The sequence below is a fragment of the Passer domesticus genome, chromosome 12, assembly GCF_036417665.1.
Source record: "Passer domesticus isolate bPasDom1 chromosome 12, bPasDom1.hap1, whole genome shotgun sequence".
Lineage (NCBI taxonomy): Eukaryota > Metazoa > Chordata > Aves > Passeriformes > Passeridae > Passer > Passer domesticus.
This window is the reverse complement of record NC_087485.1, coordinates 8,853,963-8,874,814: the sequence shown is the minus strand read 5'-3', so window position 1 is coordinate 8,874,814 and position 20,852 is coordinate 8,853,963. Positions and strand designations below refer to the sequence as shown.

At 38.8% G+C, this 20,852-nt stretch overlaps 1 protein-coding gene across 6 annotated transcripts in view; it reads right to left on the bottom strand.

Annotated features, from left to right (window-relative positions):
• Window positions 1–680: 680 nt before the first annotated feature.
• ESRP2 (epithelial splicing regulatory protein 2) overlaps window positions 681–20,852 on the bottom strand; it is a 42,728-nt gene continuing 22,556 nt past the window's right edge. For 3 of the 6 annotated variants that reach the window (XM_064386777.1, XM_064386779.1, XM_064386778.1), the window contains exons 8-16: window positions 20,482–20,592; window positions 19,519–19,651; window positions 19,281–19,323; window positions 18,472–18,773; window positions 16,292–16,513; window positions 14,831–15,029; window positions 13,400–13,595; window positions 12,195–12,372; window positions 681–2,057 (exon numbers count right to left, since the gene is read on the bottom strand). In XM_064386777.1, the coding sequence (XP_064242847.1) occupies window positions 1,899–2,057; window positions 12,195–12,372; window positions 13,400–13,595; window positions 14,831–15,029; window positions 16,292–16,513; window positions 18,472–18,773; window positions 19,281–19,323; window positions 19,519–19,651; window positions 20,482–20,592 (1,543 nt within the window). In that variant the 3' untranslated portion in view covers window positions 681–1,898. Of the gene's footprint in view, window positions 2,058–4,926; window positions 5,039–12,194; window positions 12,373–13,399; window positions 13,596–14,830; window positions 15,030–16,291; window positions 16,514–18,471; window positions 18,774–19,280; window positions 19,324–19,518; window positions 19,652–20,481; window positions 20,593–20,852 lie in introns of all 6 variants that reach the window. The other 3 variants (XM_064386782.1, XM_064386781.1, XM_064386780.1) reach the window with 3 other exon arrangements.

Genomic DNA, 20,852 nt, shown 5'->3' with positions numbered 1-20,852 from the left:
TTACTTCAAAACTAAAATTTTTGTCAGACTTCACCAAGATTAATATTGGAAACAGGTTAGTGTAAGCACTCCCATTAAAAAAAAAAAAAATCCTTCCCTCCAGTTCCACCTGGTTGTGCTGAAACTTAATTTGAGAGGTTTTGATGACGAAATGGAATCTGGCATGAGATGTGTCTGACTAGAGAGAAACATACCTTATCTTGATATGATATCCTCCCCTTTCTCTGTTTTCAGTACAAAAAGGTTGACTGGCTCTATTTTGACTTAAATGTTGCATTTTGAGTTGCACAGATAAGTGAGTGACCCATTAGGTCAATTAAATGCAAACACAAATGCAATTTCAAGTTCAATACTTTGTTTCCTCTGGCAACAGAAAGAACACTAAGCATGTAAACAGTTGCGTCATGTTGCCTCAAATGTGTTGCACTAGGAGAGAAACATGCATCATAGAGATTTCTGGCCTACTAGAACATGCAAAAAGGCAAAAACAAAACAAAAAACCCCAAAAACACAAAACCCCAAAACAACAAAAAAACCACCACAAGCCCCCAAAAAACACAGATGTCACAAAGTACAAATGATCATCTAAATCTAGGAGAAAAGTGTGTAAGGCTATTTATCAAAGCCTGATGCTGTGTGAGAACACAAAGCAAAGCAGAAGTTCCTTTCAAAAGGCAATGCACATTGTAAGCATCTCTTTTATTGTAATATAAAGAAGCATACATCATTCAGTTCTTTAAAGTACAACTCAAATTGTACACTAACAAAAAAAAGATCAATTCAGACATCCATGAACATGTCAACAACAGAATTCATTACATTTTGCTCTGCTGGTATTGCACTTGGAATGATTTGGAAGTAAGGCACAGTAAAAACAAAGTCATTTAGTGCTTCTACAGCAGATGTCTTTTTTTAAACACGTGCTACATGACGTAAAAGTACTTCTAGCTTATGTATATACACACAGGGGAAAAAGAAAAAAGCATGCACTAGAGAATTCAGATTTCAACATATCTTGCTGTTTCATAATATACAAATAAAGTAGTTTAAAGATGTAAACAAATTGCATGCACATAAACTAGAGCAAAATCTTTAATACAGTATCTGAAAGCTATTATGCTTAAATAAAAAAATATAACTTATTAGTACTCAGGTTTATGTGCCATTTTTGTCCTGTAGAGATTAAAAATATGGGGTTGGGGGCAGGGTGGGAAGAGAGGAATTTTCTGGTTTTGCTGTTGGTTTTATTTTTTTGCTTCACACATTGGCAGCAGTACACTGGTAAGAAGGTCAAATATGGCTTTTGCAAAACAATGTCTAATGAAAACATGAAAAAGCACAATTGGTTCAGGATCCAGCATCCTGATATTTTCCAGTCAAGAAAAAAACAAAACAAAACAAAAATCAATATGATCTACGCTTTGAACTGGGTAAGCCATGCATTCCAAAAGACCTTTCTAAAGACATTTAAACTCTACAAGAACGAGACACTTTGTCAAGTGTAAACCCTTAAAAACTAAACACAGAAGAATCTGAATGACTCAAGCATCGTTTTCCACTTCAAATGCTGCTGAGTAAGTTTCGCCCGTGGCTGCGGTAGCTGAAGTGATACTGGGCTGTCTCCAGAATTAACTGCATGCCAGGGGCAGCTTTGCTTCTTTTTACACAGGTACATTAGAAATTAAGTAAATTAACTGCACAATTTTTGGTTTCACTTTATCTTTGGCATAGGAGATGCCATTTTTCAAATTAAAAAGGACATGCACCATGCTGCGTTCCAGCATGTTACGCTGAAAAGGCACATTTGTTGCTGCCTGGGTGGCAAGGGAAGACTTCTTATTTTGCAAAAGGCACGGTGTTGAGTGCAACATCCTTTCCTCATCCTCCAGAGAGTTCAGCTAGACCAGGTACAATTGTACACAGCGGCTGCCCAGGAGCTGTCCATTTCTCTCAGCCACTGCTTGCTTAGCTAGATCCAGGCTTGGAAAAGTCACCAGCGCCTCGCCACTGGGCTGCCCACTAAAGTTGTAAAGCATGAGGATGGAATCTGCTTGGAGCTGCAATGGTACAAGAAGAAAAAAAGAAAAAAAAATATTAAGACCAGAGACAACACCTGGAAATGCAGTTTTGTCATGCTGGTGCATTTTTTAGTGCATCTGGCTCACTCTGCTCCTGTGTCCATGGTGAAAATATTCTGAATGTTAGGAATGGGAAGGAGAAGGAATCAAAGATTAAAGGAAATTTTAGCTTGGCAAACAGCAGCAGCTCCTATTCTGCTGGAGTGCTGAGTAGTGATGTAGACATAATTCTGTGCAAAAGTTTTGCTAGAGAAGCAATTAAGATTAAAGGTTGATAAAAGGAGAGAGTTAGATGTTAATAGGAGGTGAATGGAGCAAGAAATCCAGGCATGAATAATTATTTTACTATGTGGACTACTGGCCAAGTGACAAAGGCTATTAAGGCATGTCAATACTCACATACAAAGTTAAAAAAAACCCCAACACCAGGCTAAAAATAAAAGAGCTGTATGAGTTCTCTGTTGGGATAATGAGCTGAACTCAACACAGATATACAGTGCAAGAAAGATTTTTCTGAAAAATTAAGTAAAATTTAGTGCAAAACTGAATTAAGTAAATATTTATTGTAATTTTAACAAGGCTAAGGAAAAGCAGGTTAGCAGACAAGATTATTTAGTCATTGGAGTTGATTTACTTTTGAGGACATTTGCCCTCATAAAGTCTTAAAAAGCAGTTCCAAATTGCTGAGTTCAATCAGACATTACAGTCAGCCTATTGTACCCCATCCATTTTCCATAAGATCCAGGAAATTTTTCCAAGCTAAGTTTGAACTCCTGCTTGTTGGATAGAAATGAATCTCAGTGAAGTTTCAAAATGAGAGACTGAAGGATTAAAGCTCAGAATACAAGGTTAGTTTCTTTGAAAAACAGAGTCAAAGCAATGCTGGAAAACCAACCAGTTTTATGAATATTAATTCAAGTTAAGTTCATGTGACATATGTCCTCTTTAGTTTATAAAAGGTTAAAATATTTATGTGTTTAATTTCTGTAGAACCTGTGTGTCTGGTATACTACAAGAAACAGCAGACTTCTCAGTTATTACCAATAGCATTTCTTTAATGTATCATTATCATATATCAGCTTTACATTCAAACATATGAAAATAAATCAAGTGCATGCTAGAGCTTCACTCACCCAAACACTGAGCAGGCAATAAAAATATTCTTAAAATATGTGCAACAGCACACTTTAAAAACCAAAAGCATGCATAAGACAGTTAGTACAAACTTTCTATCATTGTTTCTCAGAGAACTAAAGTTAGTCAAGAAATAGCATGCAAAAGAAATCAAAAAACCAGATAAAATACATCATCTCTAAAGCCCACTTCTAGTCTGGAAGCAATCCTGGTTTATTTCAGAGTAACCTTCACTCAAAGAGTTGTGTTCACATCTTGGTTTGAGCTGTAATCTGAGCTAAAGGATGCTCTGCTCTAAATCAGCTCTTTGCTCTTATTCCATATGGGATGAACTCATTTTACCATCAGTCCAGAACAGAACTTTAATATTTCAGCTGAGAGTCAGCTGAAAACACACATGGAACACAGTTAGACCTCTGAGCACAGAGGAGTTTTAAAAACATAGTTTAAATAGGAGTGTTGGTGTAATACCAATGTAGGGATCTGGAAATTCATGTTATGAGAACTGCACAGAAAGTTAGCAGAGAAGTCTACACATTCTGCAAGCAACATAATTAAAAGAACTAAATAAACCCCTTCAGTTTCATTTTAAGACATACTGGGTTTAAGTTCTTATTTATAGATAATTCTAGAAAAACAGATTTTCTATATATACATGTGTGTTTTAAAACTAGATTCAGATTCACACAAATCTTTTTCCTGGATTTTTTTTTCTTTACTCTCCAAAGTGGTACCTGTATAATACTACTTTGTACCACTTATAATTCAGACTGAGCTATTCCATGAATTATTCAAAGACTGTTTCCATGTCATACTTAGCAGAATCCAACTGCTGATCTGGTTTTCCAGTTAATCACCATACCCTGCAGTCCATCTGCTCCTTACAGATCCAACATGAGAAAACAACGAATTTGAAAACTGAGTTGATGGTTGTTACTAAAAGTACATTTGTCTGTGAAAGTAATTCTCTCAAAGCATAGTATGTGATTGCCGTTTTTAAACTGTAAGGTTGTTCTGTTTTTTTCTTAAGGAAAAAGAAAATATAATAACTAATCAGTAGCCTTTTGAATGGAATACAGTAGTACTGTGGCATCATGTAGTTCACGTAAGCCATAACAAAATTTCTCTAAGAATTGTGTGTAGGTGCCAAAGATGCAGGCAAATTTACTGTTAGCAAATCTAGTTATTTGCATTAGAAAGTCACTATACCCGAAAAACCTCTTCTGGAAAAACTAATGTAATAGTTCACATTGGATTAGGAAGATCAAGAAGGAGAGATATAAATCTCTAGCCAGTTATATGGTACAAAAAAAGACACAGCCAGAGGTCTGGGGATCTTCAGACACACATTTGAGTGTGCTTTCTAGCAATATCAGGGAGAAAAAATCATCTCCTACTACTCTACTAAAAGGAAAATATGAGACTGAAAGGTTCACATGAGATACAAGCATTAACAAACCCTTCTGGAAGTTGAACACACCATCTGAGCAGAACCAGGCAATCACTACCTCCACCACTGCTGCCCCATCAGCTCCAGATCACAGTCAGCCCATTTCCTTGGGTTAGTTGATTTTTGAAGCAGGAGCACTAACACCAGGATCCCAATGCAAGCTACTGAGGGAGAAAGCCACAAGCAAAGATCTCTGTAGCACCAAGCCCTTCTTTCCCTTCCCATTCACCTCTGGAGGCCCAGGCACTGGCAGTCACATCTTACCTTCTTCAGAAGTTACAAAGAGTTACAAACAGACCCACTCTTTCGGTGCTTGTAACACACTCCTGGCTTGATCGCTCAGCTGAATTAGGCCATTGTAGTCATCAGGTGCATACTACAGTACAAGTGTGACATGGGACAATCAGCAACAGAAGGAACAGTCTGGCACAGCAAGCCACACAGACCATCATTTGCAACCACAATTAAGAGCATCAGCTATAACAACTGGCAGGAGACAGTGAATTGGATAGAAACTACTTTTATGTAAGATGAAAAATACATTAATTGCATTACTGGTTGTAGAAATGAAGTAAATGCTTGTGGGGAATGTTCTAAACTGTGTATTTGAACTGCTCTTTATCAAGGAAGGGAAATAGTTCAGACCATGAAGTGCTCCTTTTTTCCTTCTACTCATGAGATGGCAGCACCAGGTAACCAAACTTACATTTTCACAAGCACAATCACAAACCCACTAATGGCTCTCACTGGGACAGATGAGCAACTTCCAGCCTGCACACTGAGGTGGGGGATCAGAATAATTGTATGGATCTCATTCAGATCTTTTATGCACTCATGGAAATGAAGTGCAGCTTCTCTGGGGTAGAGCTGCAGATAATACTTGCACTCCATAGACTACACCAATGTAATGAAGGAAAATCAATGCCCCAGCATGAATGCATTCACAAGGTAAAATAGCATTTATGCCTGTGTAGTGTATTTCTACGTTGGAAAATGAAACAAACTACACGGTGTAACTGCATCATGGCAGATTTGTAGAAGTAATAACATAAAAATGGTGACTGTAGAGAACAGTCACACCATCAAATTAGAACAAAAACCTCATATGTGAATCAGAACTAAGAATTATTTGAGATCCTGAATATGAACAGTAATTGCTCATACTACTAGCCTGGTACAAATATAACATATATAGTCAGAAAATACATCTTGGAGAATATGAAACATTGTTCTTAGCACATAATCTTTCCAAATCACATAACCTGGAAAGGGACTGAGCATTCTTACACATGCTGCAAGGACTACTTGAGTGGTTCCTATAATCCAGAAGACAAGAGTGTTTAGCATAATCTGAGTTGTAGAATACCTTTTCAGTGGCAAGAAGAGTTTCCTGTCTCCCCCAGACAGACTAATGCTTTAGATGATTGCCAAATGCACACAATGTTGATGCACTATGCTGCCTTTCCTTTGATATTTCTATAGTACAAAAAGTCTCCTGCCAGCTTAGGGAGAAAAAGGTATTGTATTTGGGCATACACAACACGTATCCATCCAAAGGGAAGTTGAGAAGGAAAACACCAACCATCTTGTACACACCTTTCACAGAAATCAATAACCAAGAGCCCAGAGAACACAAAAGAAAAGAACCCCCCAGAATTTTACTACTGAATTCTAGCCACATCTAAACCCATGCCATTAAGTAAAAGACAAATATAACAAGTATTTTCTAGATAGTCTCTGCCAGGGCAACCAGACCGTGCAAATATTAGATTTATGATTCCCAGACCTGCCCTTGAAACAAATCTACAAAATGTAAGTTTACTCTTTGGAAGGAATGTCTCAAGATAGTACATACTTTAGATTATCAGTAGATGTACAGTAGGCAAAGTTCTACAGTCTTACTCTTGCAAGGGACAGCATTTCATAAGTTACACTTGAAATGGAATAAACAATGTAGAAAATATGAAAGTTGGAAAAATATCCTGTACAGAATTGTCAGAGCTTAGGCAAAGACCTAAAGAAAGTGAGAAAGAAAGAAGAAAAATAAATTCATCAAAAGACCTAGAAATAGAAGTAGCATCTAATCACAGTAAGAGACTGCAGTCAATTAAAACAGAAGCTGTAGAAGAATAAATTCTTCAAATAAAATGAAAACTATCCTAGCTTGCCTGAGTAAGCACATGATTGTGAATCTTTCTGATTCTGTCTGCATTTCAGAACCCATAAGAACAAAACAAGAACATCCAACCACAGAGGACCAAACCAAGGGTAAACTGGTTAATAAAGATGTAATACACTATACTTCCTCCTTAAATTTTCTTCAACCTATTTTATTTTTCTTTGTTCTTCTTTTGCTGAGAGAAATATGGGACTGTCTTCCCTTCACAGTCTGTGCACAGATTTAACCAGGTCACTAACCAATAAGTCATTGATTTCCATTTCATTTTTGCAGTTCCTGTGGTGAATATTCAAAGCTCAGTCTAAAAACAGCACATAGAAAGCAATCTAGAGAAAATAACCCACTACTAAAATTAAAAAAAAAAAAAACAAAACACCAGCATTGAAACTGGAAAGTATATTTAGACACACTCCAACTGGGAAAAACAGGAGCAAATGATAGAAAAGAAAAACATCATAGGCAAAATGGCCACTTCAGGAAGGCACCTTCAATTCTTGCCCAAACAACCCATAAACTTTATCACAGAACAGTTCCCAAAGGAAACTCTCAGACTCTGGGAAAAAGCCTAGAATATATAGCCAGATTTGGTGGTAGGTAACTGCAACCTTTAGCACAAGAGTCAGGAGAAATACCCTAAACTGGCTTCTCCCCTAGAAGCACATCAATTGTACCATAAGACTGCCATTACAAACACCCACAAATATCTGAATTCTGTGTGGAAGAGATACCAGCTGAACTTTCTGCATGTCAGAGACTGAAACAGGTAAGGCCTGTTCCAAAAATAGAGGGTGCCACTTCAGTCTCTTGCTTCAACAGACAGAAACTGCAACCACTAATTTACTGGTCCCAGTCTCACAGATGGTTTCTCCACACAGGCAACATTTCCAGGGGGGAGATAAATTTAGGAATAAAGCAAAACAAGCAGTTATTCTGAGTGTGGGGGTGAGCATGGAATAGTGTCTGTATTGCCAGATGAGTTCCAACCCCAGTAAGTGGGAATTCTTCCTCTCCCACTTCCCCTATCCCTCCCCTAGTCAGAGGGTGCCATGCCTTGGACTGGCACACAGATGAGAGGGTATCCTCCTCTCAGGCTGCAGAGAATCAGATTTCAAAAGGATCCCAAAGGAAATAGAGAATACTTCTTTGTTTAAGCACACATTTCAGAGAAACAAACTCCTAATCCCTAAAAAGTCAGCAACAATGAAGTCTGTTGTCCTGATACAGCCGAGAAATGTCGTTAGTGCCCTTGGAATTTAGCCATCCATCCACTTCCCTTCACTTCCTTATTACTGCTTTAACCACAACTCACCCTCCTCCCCTCCACCAGCAAGCCTTAAATTCTGTGTCTCTGAAGCCTTGGAGGATTAATATACTGCAAAAGCTCTTTATAGCTGCAGACAAAAGACACTTAAGCCCAGTAGAGGTTTAAAGAACACTACTTATTTTATGTTTTTCCTATGTAGAAGCATGTACACAAAGAAGTCCTTACACTTCCATCCCAGCCTTTTTCAGCAAATTCAGGGGGCTTTTTAAAAGTTCAGATGGTGACCATGGCCCCTAAATCTTAGTCATCTTCCAGTTTTGGGGTTTTTTTACAGCTATACTTACACACAACTTACTTAAATAGCAAGTCTGCTTTCTAAGAACTAATCCACAGGGTCTTTTCCAGGCAGGCGTGAGTTCACTTCACGTTCATGCCAACCTCCAAGAAACTGGGCAAGTACTACTAAAAGGAGGCTGAATCCTAGCCAAGACAACAGCTGTGAACTGGGTTTTGGTCAGCTAAGACCACAGGCACAGCTAAACTGCATCTGCTTTTACATTAACCTAACAGTTCTTGTCATGACACCAACCCTGCCACTACTTGTATTCTCAAAAAAAAAATTATTGAAAACCACATGCCAACAAAACCCCCCCAAACCCAACCCAAACAAACAACCAAACCAAACAACAACAACAAAGAAAACTGAAAGAGAGCCCCTACTGTAAAAGAGTCTCCAGTATTTGTAGACTAAAATACTTTGCATTGATTCCTTTAGTAGCTAAATATTAAAACCCATGAAGTGTCTCGCTACTAAATAAAGAAAAATAAAAATACTTTATGAAAAATTTTGTTTTGCTATGCACCAACTTCACATAAATCCATCATGACTCAACTACTACCCCTGTTCAATTATTATTTACCAGAGTTCCTTCACTGCTTCTGCAGCTGTACAGAGGGATGGCCTGAAGTAACAGGCCATCAGTAATGAGGAGTTTTGTGTATGTTATTACTACAATTGCACCACTTTTTCCTTAGACTTCACCCCATGATATGAAATATGAGTTACTTTTCTGAATTCCTGAAGAGTCTCCTCAAAATCCCATCCATGGATCCCTTACTTCAACATAATGCCCAGACAAGGATCTGCTGAGCAGCTGGTGAATGGCATGGTGAGGGATTTGTTGCTGTTTTGGGGTTTGTTGTTTTTTCAATGTGGCTTTAGTTGGCTTGGGTTTTGTGGTTGCTTTTAGCTATCCTTTAGTTATGTATCCAGCACATAATTGGACTCAAATCAATGGCCCTATTGCTTTACAGTGCAACCAAAATGCAGTTTAATGTGAATTGCTGAATTAGCTCTTTTGAGGATTACAGTACACTACAATATAGAAAGGTGATGGGGAAAATTGCCATCTCCCTGATTTACTATTAAAATTCTTCTCGTGTTTTTCAATTGCTTAATCCAAGTTACAATAAATACATGCAAGCTGGAAGGAATTTTCACCAAAAAAACACCCAAGAAAACAGAACTACAAGAAACTGAGCTGCTGAAACACTAAACAAGAGGCTAATACTAATAAAATTAAATGAAAATTAAAATGCTGATCTGCAGCATTTTTTAAATTATTTGTTTTTAGAAGCATGTACTGATGTTGAGACCAGCTTGTTGAAGCTCATGATATCTCTTAAGAGGCAGGTCTGGTATGAAAAGTGCTTTCACTTAAGTAGCAACATGTGCACACATGCAATATACAGAGCCCATGAAGCCTGAAGGAAAAATTCAGAGGAGAATAAAGCAAGAACTAAAACTTGAACCCTGTTCCTTCCAGACAAGGACACACAGAGACAAAAATCACCCTTCAATTTCAGCATCTCCGATCTGGTTCCCAGAATACCAACACTGAAGAGCACTGAATACCAACATCAATTAGCTGTACAGAGATTAAAACCATGCCCAAACCACTGATGATTATTAAGGGCTCACTTTATGAACGAGCAGAAGCATCGTGCAATAAATCCTTGGGCAGCAGCAGAAAATGAGAAAACAATGTGAAGAAAGGGGAGGAAAAAAGAAAAAAAAAAGATTAGTTATTGCTCCAGAGATGTAATATTGTCCCATTACAGTAAGTCACCGTCTCTTTTCCCCCTGAAGGAATGAATGAGTATAAAATTAGCATTACCACATGTGGGATTCCAAGAACAATTCAAAAGAATTCCTGGTCCCTTTATAAGATTTTCAACCTGATCTCATTTGGACAACATCTTCTAAAGAAATCAAAGAGGTGACCAATTTAATAACAGTAACTGATGATCACAGGAGGTGGCAGCAGCAGAATATAGGTTTCACCTTGTGTCAAAATTTCTGTTCCTTTAACCAGATAATTGTGCAATACAAACACCAGGATCTGCTCTCCAAGTGCAGAAATGAGGAGAAGAGCAAACTGAGCATGAGACACAAAGTCCAGGTTCACTAAGCTGAAGATTTAACAAAAGGTAGTGGTGCTAGAGGTGGTCACTAACCTGTTCCATGCATGGACAGGTTCAGGTCACATTTTTCAAAGCTGCAGTTACACTTCTAGTTAAATTTCAATTTAGCAAATAAGCTTCCATACTTAAGGTTTTAATACATCCACCATCTATCCACCAAACCCCCCAACCAGTAGAAAACAACTAAAAGGCAAAATATTGATGGCTAAACAATAGGATGAATGTTTATTACTTTTCTGGGAATCATGAATCCACAAATGAGTGAACTTGGTTTGAACTCTGGAAATATCTGTGGGAGAAAAAGCCCTAAAATACAACAATATGCAGTTTCTTTTTACTGTTTGTCCAAATTCACCGCTCTTTTTATGTGACAATCTTTATCCACTGAAAAACTGAGTATACAAAACTGCTTTCAAATCATAAATGTAACATTCAAAGAGAGCACAACAGGTAGAGCACTGCATCTTCCAAATACAAAAACTTGGAACATAAACATTTAAGCATCTGTTCTCAGTCTACATTCATTTGCATACCAGATATCTGGCTCAACAAATTAAAGCTCATTGTCTTCTAAGAATCTAAACGTTTAAAGAAAGAAAATATACCCAACCAGAATGTTTCCTATTACTTCTTGCAATATCACTGTTATCCCAGAATGTTGAAGGACAAACATGCAAAGATTATTGTCTTTTGACACAAATCACTTGCACACTTGCAGTGGGGTTTGAGAGCCACAAAGAGGATTTTAGCTCAGGACTTCCAAGTAGTACCCAAAAGGGCAGAATTGGAACTGTGTACGTGCTGTTACACACAGGAGTTAAATACTCACCAGAACACACCATATTCAATTACCTTTCCTTTTAGCAAACATGTCATGACAAACCATGGATATAGATACAGTATCCTCTGAGACAAAAGGCAGTAGACATCAAATAAGAGCTGCTGGAAAACAGTGTTTGTAGCTGGTGCCTTTTTTTTTTTAACTTATCAAGAGGTTAAATTCATTTGCTCACCTGAGAGCATTCCATCAGTCCATACAGACTGATATTACTTACAGTATATTTGCTGTCAGTATGGACAGCATGGATAATACAGATTTCCTTTAGTTTGCAATGTAATACAGCTTTAATGAAACATGTAACCAAAATAATTAGCAATTGAAACAGTGTTTGACCAAGACAGCTGTGTCTCCTTTTGCAAGTCACCACACCCAGCTCACAGCTCTCTGTATTAGCAATCAGCAAACTTTCAGTGTTGAAGGCCAAACACTGACCCAACCAAAAGGCTCCCATCACCAAGTGGCCAGGACTGAAAACTTTTGGCAGTCCCCACTTTGTTGTGGCAGCCCCTCTCACAATGGGGCTCTGATGTCTTCAAACTCAAACCCCAAACCCAGACACCAAATCACTGCTCCCAGATCAGGGTTTGTCTATTTAATAAGAAGGCAAATCGTGTGTTACTCTTCAGTCTGCCAGTTAAATATACAACATGCAGCTTGCACACTTGTTTGGCAGTTTCCAAAAGCTCTTGCTTGCTCAGTTTGGCCTCCATTGGCCAATACTCAGAGGTCCAAATCCCATCTCAAGGAGAGGGCTGCATACTAACCTGGTACCCCTGGAAGAAACTGAGAATCTCCTTCATTCCTGTGTTGTATGGCAAGCCCTGCATCCGGACCAAGGCTCCAGGCTGGGGCAGGATCGGAGTGTGGGTGGCAGTGGCAGCAGCTGCCACAGCTCCTGGAGGAGCTGCAATGTACCCCACCGTGGTAGGAGATACTGGAGGACTGAAAGAGAGAGAGGCAGCAAAATTGTTACAAAAACCAATAACTGGTTCTACTGCTCACAGTAGGCAAAGATAAAACTGAAAATTTAGATTTGAAAAAGAATCCAAATACTACAGAAAAACAAAGAGTCCTGATGTGGATTGTTTTGTGGACTTTCTTAATTTCTCTTCCGCATCTCATGATCTATTTTTAGAGAAGGGAGAGAAAGGAAAATAGCAAGCATTTGTAGTTAAAGACATAAGGAGTGGCATTTGTTATTTCACAGGGGAGTAGAAAAAGTAGCTGCAGATGACTTGTTTTAAGATCATTAATAAAAACACGAAGAAATAATGGGGAGGGGTGAGCCATAGTAGGAAAAGGAGGAAAACACCCAAATCTGGCATTTGTGAGCCACAAAAGAGTGAGTAATTAGCATCTCCATCTTTGGCCAGGGCCCATTTAGCAAATTACCAGATACTCAATCTAGCAAGTGTTACACAGCCTAGGAGCTATCAGTGAACAAGCATTTCCCCACAACCCCTGTACCAGACTTCAGTGACTCATGCTGATACCATCTGTGGAAAGGGAAAAGGTGGAGATTTGCTTTGCATTTTTACACATCTAAAAATGTTCTTTGGTCTCACTGATGTACAAAATCAAACCTAGTACACACCTATGATGATCTTTCAGCATGAAAAGAGTATTGTAATTAAAAGAACAAACTAAGAGGTGAGGGTAGAGATGTGGATTAACACAGCTCCTCTTCTGGCCAATAAATAGAACTGCCTTGATGACCTTGCCTCAGTGTCAAAAATCCCCTTTTTGGCTGATGTTATCATGAGATTCAAGCAGAACCTACAGAGGAGATGAACCCCATTACAAGGTCACAGAGAAACAGATAAAATGGTTTCTGTCTCTGTTGCTGAACATTAAGTTCCCAGGACTACCTACACTAGAAGTACAAATTTAAGAGCTGTTCACAGGTGACCACAGTCACCTACTGCTCTGGGATGAAAGGTCAAGAGGAGCAGTGAAATCTCAGTGTTACCTGGGATAGTAAGCTGTGTAGTTCATGTAAAGCTGAGCAGCCTGGGCTGGGTAGTAGGTAACAGTTGGAGGAGCAGCTGCAGAGGCCTGGGGCGTCCTGGTGGATGGCAGGAGGGCTTGTGGCTGGTAAAGGGCTGCTGCCTCTGCTGGGATCACAGCTGCTGTTTGGAAAGCAGCATAAGCTGGTGGAGAAAGACCTAAAACCAAACCAGGACAGAGCAACAAAAAAGCAATCAGAATGGAGAACTCACAGATGAGTAACTCCTACAGCAATGTGATTAAAACCATCTGGGCATGGTTGATGAACACTTGAGCAAAGACTGCTTTCTAGCCTCTCCCCTGGAGACCTTTGCTACAGTGCCACGAATAACAGCCAGGGCATTTGGAATGAGTAATTCCTAAAAGTTTAGAGCTCCTAGATCTGAGCAGCCTTGTCTATATGTAAATGGAAAGTAGGGAGCTTCAGAGTTAATAAAAGAAAGCATAAAGCCATGTGCATAGAGAAAGCAGGCGTGCACACCAACACACCCTGGTGTTTTCTAACAGAAGTCGTACTCTGTGGGACAAAAGCACCACAACAGTGCTTGGGCATCCACATGGATGCACACATGGGCATCCATAACTACTGACCATGAGACTTCATGTATAAGCTTTCTGTGACTTCAAAAAGCATTTTTGGGATATAACAAATGGAAGGGAGAATACCCCACTAGATCACTAGTCTAATGCATTTTGATGAACAAATACCTAATTTGTACAGGAACAATAAACTTGGCTTGGTGTGCAGTCAAATTGGTTTTATATACTATATTTGGCAGCTTTTTACTATTTTGCAAATACACACCAGTATCTGCTTTGTGATTTGTAGTGAGACTAATTAGAACAATACAGTAAAATTCCATTATAGCTCCTCAGTAAGGGTCACTGTCATCTTAAAATAAAAAAATTAAAAGCCATCCAACTTCACCACTCTATGGTTGGTTAATATATCATCCCAGTGGGTGTTTTCCTTCAAAAATAAGCCCAAAGAGTACCTTCTCAATGCTCTGAGGCAAGATAGCAAGAGCACTCATCGGCAGCTGGAATATAGAACTTCTCCCCATTTTAAAAATCCCTCTCATTCCAAGTAGGTTTCACTACAGGCAAGTCTACTGCAGAGCTCAGAAGAACAGTACACCCATAAAAAGCAAAGTGTGCAACAATTTCACTGGCAAGGCCTTGCTGCCCTCTACTCACCACCGAAAATACAATAAAAATGCCTCTGATCAGTCCCATTATTGCCCAAAGGGAACAATTCCAATCTTAGCATGTACACAGATGGATGATTATTGATCATGGCAAAACCCGAGTCAAAAGGTGAAAGGCCACAAAGCTTCAGCACCTACCACATATCAGCCTTTAGCAGCAGAGAGCAGAAGAATTGGAGACTTACATGGTAACTTACATGGCGGTGGGGATAAGCCACTACGATTTAAAGTGCCACCCATTAAAACAAAGTTCATCTCCTCTCCAGAACACTGGAATACTTCCACATAACGGTCCTTCATCATTTTTTTGTGACATTTTTGAGCCACCATAAAGGCTTTGTCAGCAGATTTCATTTGGATAAAAGCATCACCTGACGGTCGTCCCTAGGGGAGGTGGGGAAGTAATTGTAGGTCAGTCTGTTATGAAATCACCCAGATCACAAGAAATGCAGAAAGGACTAAGATCAAACATCTACTGAAAGCCTGTATCGTTATTCCTTTTCTGGCACAAGTAACTCACAACTCAACAATTCCATTTACGAGCAGAAAAATCAAGACTCATGCAACAAATGCCCAGTTAACACAATACTACTTCAGTCCTCTGCAGAAAGAAAGAGCATCGTGTAGCATGGAAAAAAGTTTGGAGGTCTCTCATCCAAAAGTTGTTCAAAGCAGGACTAACTTTCAATTTACGTCAGGCCACTCACGGCCTTCTCCACTTGAAATCTGAGCATCTCCAGGGGTGAAGGCTCTATATCACCTCTGGGAACCTGTTCAGGTGCTTAGCTAACTTCTCATTCTGATTTTATTTTTTCCCTTTTCCATCAGCTGGAATGGGGTTTTTTAGATGTAGTTTGTTCACATTGTCTCTTATTCTTTTGCTGTGAAGCTCTAGGAAGAGCCTGGCCTTCCCTACAACTACTTTCAAGGTAATAGTAAAACAGCATAAAGTTCCAGATCCTTTAGTAAAGTCCATAGCTACATCAGAAGTTGATTTCCAGGTCTGATTTTCTGCAATCTGACAGATATACCTGTCTATATAAAATACAAAAGAACTTCCTTAACCAAAAAAATACACCAAAAAAACCCCTAAACAGATATAGTAGATCTCTCATTTGTTTTCTTTAATGCCCCAGTATTTCTGTCATTAAGAACTTATTTTTAACACAAGACAACAGGGAAAATATATCTCTATGATCACATCATTAAAATACACCCAAACCACAATTTTTAATTATCAGCTCTCTTTAAATCCTGAGCAACTGCTAATCAAGTTAGAAAAAGCTCATTTTGACACAAAGAGCACTCAACACAGCAGGAACCCTGAAGCTGACAGAACAGCTATGCCATCTAAAGGAGAGATTTCTGTCATGTATCTCCAGCCTCTGGCTGAAAACAGCTTCGAAGATAAGGTTATCATTCAAAGAACAAGCTTCATCTTCCCCAGGCTGATGCATATATACATACAGAGGGAGAAAAGCAAAGATGTATGTAAAAGGGGAAGAGAAATGAGGCAAAGACAGACGAAGAGAACATTGTAATTTCCCAAGGCTGGAGAAGAGCAAAGCCAAGATCAGGTAAGCTGCCCTGACTTCTAACCTGTTCAGCCAATGCAAAGTTATTCCTCCCATGCAAAATGCTGTTACCTGCTGGTTAAGGACCATGTGAACTCCATGGGGCTTGATATCCCCCGTGGCATCTCCCATAAATTCCAGGATGTCATCAATGCCAGCAGTGTAAGGAAGACCTCTGAGCCGCACACAGTCGCGGACGCTGCCCGTGGCGATGGTGTATGGTGGGGGTATGACTGGAATGATGGGAGTTGGAAGAGTTGGAATAAGAGGTGTTGACATGTATCGATTAAGTACCTGTTGGCAAAAAACCCACAGCAATGCAGATTTACAATCATCTGTCTGAGCACAGAGCAGTTCTCATAAAACTATTTCCAACAAAACCTTCTTATGCCAAATTATTGCAGTTAGTTTCCTGTCGGGCATTTAAAAATTTTAAACTCAGAGAGGGGAAGGCTAACAAATTCAATTTGCCAGACCCTCATAACAGACTTTTCTCATGTCAATATAAAAAAAGTTAAAACAATTACTGTTTATAGTATCTCAAAAAACAATGTAGAAAATCACATCTGTGCTAATAAACTAGTATTGCCACATACAGTTCTTAGTTAAATCAGGGTAAATTAAAACCAGTCATTTTAAAATGACTGAGACCTGAAATAACTAGTAAATAAAAGCACTAATTATAATTTATTCTTAAACCTGCTTGGTTAAGTGAGGGTGCTTATTTTTTTAACCCCAGTGCTCATCTCCAAGTACAGATTTTCTGAGGAAAAAATAAGAATTAAAGATAAGACTATAGGAGACTTTGATCTCAACACTTTCTCTTGACTCATTTCCAAACGACAAAGGGAACATATGACACATGTAGGGGCTTACTGCTGAAAACCATTTTTACTGATGATTATCACAAATAAACACATTCTACTGAAAGAGGTACCAAAAACAGGTTACAAAGCTTTAGGTTTTTTTTAAAGTGATTCGGCTTAGAGAGTTTGTTTCAAGAATCTCCTTGTAATGCATTTCAGGACAGAAATCTCTCTCAGTTGTGTGGAGAATATTGCAATTACTTTGTACTAACACTGAATAGATGAAAACAGGCTTTACTTGTAACTACTCAAACAAGTAGCCCGTAATTTCCAAAGAAATAATCTCTTGCCCAAGCAGCAAAAAATTTGGGTGTCAGCCTAGAGAGCTGTCATAGAGGAAGAAGCAATGATGTATTGGTAGAATGTAAGTTATATCCAGGTCTCCCTAAAAAAAGTGGGAGCAGAGACTTGGTTGCTGTGACAGGGTGATTTTGTTCCTTAGAGGATTTTGCTTCCTTGTCTCTCAGGAGGGAAGCTGTGGGGGAGGGGGAAATGCCACTTCCCAATCTTCCCAGCACACAGATTCCTGGCTGTTGTAATATCCATACCACAGTAGTAGCAATGATCTACAAGTGTGGATACTCTTTCCCTTGCCCCATCCCTTCTACAGAAAGACTTCACCTGTCACATAAGTTGCACAGTGACTGTATTACATTTTTATATCCAGTGGTTATGCAAAGACCAGACCAAATCTAATAGTGGTTCCCTCTGGAGCCACTAGTCTAGAAATATTCTGTGTCAGGAAGAAATGACTGATGTTTTTCATAGGGACAAGCTGGTGAAGAAATAAAATGGTTTTGCCAGTTTAAGAAAGTAATGATGGTGAAGGATAGGGAAAAAAGGAAATAAATTACCTCAGGAAAAAAAAAATTACTTCCTTTCACCAAAAAAATTAAGATACATCCTCTTGATTCTTACTTTCCAAGAAAGCAGCTGCTCATTTCATGCATCCATATTTGGATTTAATATTAGAAATTCTGTACATGGAGACTGGCATTTAAAGACAATACTGCAGATTTTCAAAAAGCATTACTACAATACTATCAATCTACTATATTTCTGGAATTATTTTTGTGATTTCAGTCAACCTTTAAGGAGAAGAAAAATATGCAATTATTTTCCCATTATAGTCTGAAGGATGGTAAAAAAAAAAAACATCCAGGCAGTGGCAGCTTAAAAAAAGACCCCAAAACAAACAGCCCTTCCCCAAACAAAGCAAAACCAGTGCTGCACAATTTTCCATGACCATTAGAAAATATGTATTGACCTTTCTTGCCATTTTTCATATAATAAATGTTCATGGTTGTCTACAACATATTTGTGTGCAAGCATTAGAAGAAATGTTTCAACTGTTCAGTTTTGAGTCTCACAACCAATAGTTACAACCTGTTGGACCTCTGCTGCTGTGCTCCTGAAGAGTTCAATGTAACGTTTTCCAAGTATTTCTTTGTGCTTTTTAAGTGCATTCTGTGCATATTCTTCACAGGAAAATAACACAAATGCATCTCCTGTGGGCCTGCCATCTGGGTACTTGACAAAGAGAAGTCCCTCTTTCCCTCCTGTGACTGGGCACTCCGGCCCCAGGAACCCCAAGACATCTTCCTGAGTAGCAGTGAAGGGAAGGCCTCTCATCCTGATGATAACTTGATTCTCCTTGGATAAGAACTGGGCCACTTCATTGGAGGTGCCTGGCAGAGATAACAGCACATGGTCAGCCAAGATCATGTGGTCAGTGCTGGGCACCCAGTTCCAGAGGATGCAGCAGCAGGGAAGCACTAAGGAAGAATGCAGTAGGTAAGCAGCCAGGAACAAACCCAGACAAGACCCAAAACACTATTAACTGTCAGCAATCTGTTTTGAGAGAAAAACTTCTTAATCTGCAAGTGCTTCATATTTTAATGAAATCTGAGCAAAGATGAGATTACTGTGAATTAATACAAGATACATGGATGCTTCCACTGCAAAGGCTGGCCTTCCTCCCAGGGGGAGAAGTCTGTGAACATCACAGCTCAAATGCTCACAGCTCAGTTTCAACCACGTGAAAACAGAACTTGACAGGGTCAAACATTCTTGGAAGGTAAAACGGGAAAAGCTACTTCATTATCCATTTGCATCCTCAGTCAAGGAAAAAAACAAGAACTTGAACAACATTCCTATGAACTTAAGCAATCACACTGAACTCCAGCATCACTTACCTCCTGCAATTTTTAAGAATTCTTCCCCAGTTGCTTTGTAAACCTTGAAAGAAAGAACAAAAAATTCCACATGAATATCACAATGTTCAGCTTTAAACCACACATACACGTTCACAAGCAATATAATTGTGTTTTGGTACTTTGAGCAAAACAGAAGCGCAGTTTGGTTTTAAATGAGAACATAGGAGAGAAACCTGAAAATGTTCGGCTAAGATTTTTTCAAGTCACAACTTTTTACCTCAATGTATCTGCTACCCATGTGATGCTTGTGCCTTTCCAGGGCAAGGTCTCTCTGTTCAGAATTGACAAACCGAACCAAAGCCTCCCCATTTCTTCTTCCTTGGGAATTCAGACAAAGCGCCACACCACCTCTGGAAGGTAAAGCCAACAAACATAAGCTTAGTCTGAACCTTCAATACATTTAATAAATAACTGTGTAAGAATAGTAAAGGAATCAGACTTAAACACGAAGATTACAGATCAGAAAAGAAATTGCTACTGTCCAAAATTTAATTTTTCTTGTAACAAATTTATACTTTAAAATCTGCTTCATTGAGACCATGGATCTCATGTTGTTGTTCACCACTTTCTCAATTCCCATAAAGATTCAAATTTGTCCTTCCTATTATCTCAGAGATACACATTTGAACTTCCTCATCACTCTAAATAAAAAAGTTATATTTTCACAGTGTTGGAGGTCTGGAATATATATTAAGTGACAGGTATGCTAAATAACCTCACTCTCTTCATATATATGTATACACATAAATCTATACATAGGTATACACATGAATCATATGAAAATTTATTCCAAAGAGTACTTAGAATTTTTTGAATGTGGCCTGTTTAGGAGGTATAGAACAATAATAAGTTGGCACAAAATTAAAGCTTTTTTCATGTCTTGGCCTCTGCTTTGATTAATGCAAAGGAGTTTCTCCCTTTTGATACTAGCAATAAATGAATTATATTGGTTTTTAATTGACAAGTCTCTTTTCTTCTTCACACATTTCAAAACTTTTTCTTGCACCCCAAAGGCTGGTGAACCTGTTCTGGTGTCATGGCCACAGCGTGGGAAGAGGTCAAGTGGGGAAAGACTGAAGGACTCCAGTGGGGAGAGTGGGGGATGTGTGTAAAGCAAATATTAAAGGAACTTGCTATTAAAGGCAAAGTGATAAAGCAAGGCAAATTCTCCTTATCTTACTTGGCAATGTTGAGTCCTTTGAAAAATCGAGCGATATCCTGGTCTGAAGACTGCCATGGCAAACCTCTGGCACGTATTACTGTCTCACTGTCCACAGTTTCAGATTTACTACTGCACAGAAAGAAAAAACAAGACAAAGTAAGCTTTCATCCGGGTTTGCCAATATTTTATCAAACTTCAGATTGCAACTAATTGAATTGTAAATTGGGAGCATATTTTCTGTTGAGACTTTCCTATCTCCATTATTCCTTTCAATAAAGAAAGGGAAGATAATTTGGATAATTCCTTATATCTATAACACTGTAGATTGCACAATGTTGTCACCACGTTGCAATTCCTTAAGTAAAAAAATAGGAAAACTGCCTCAATGT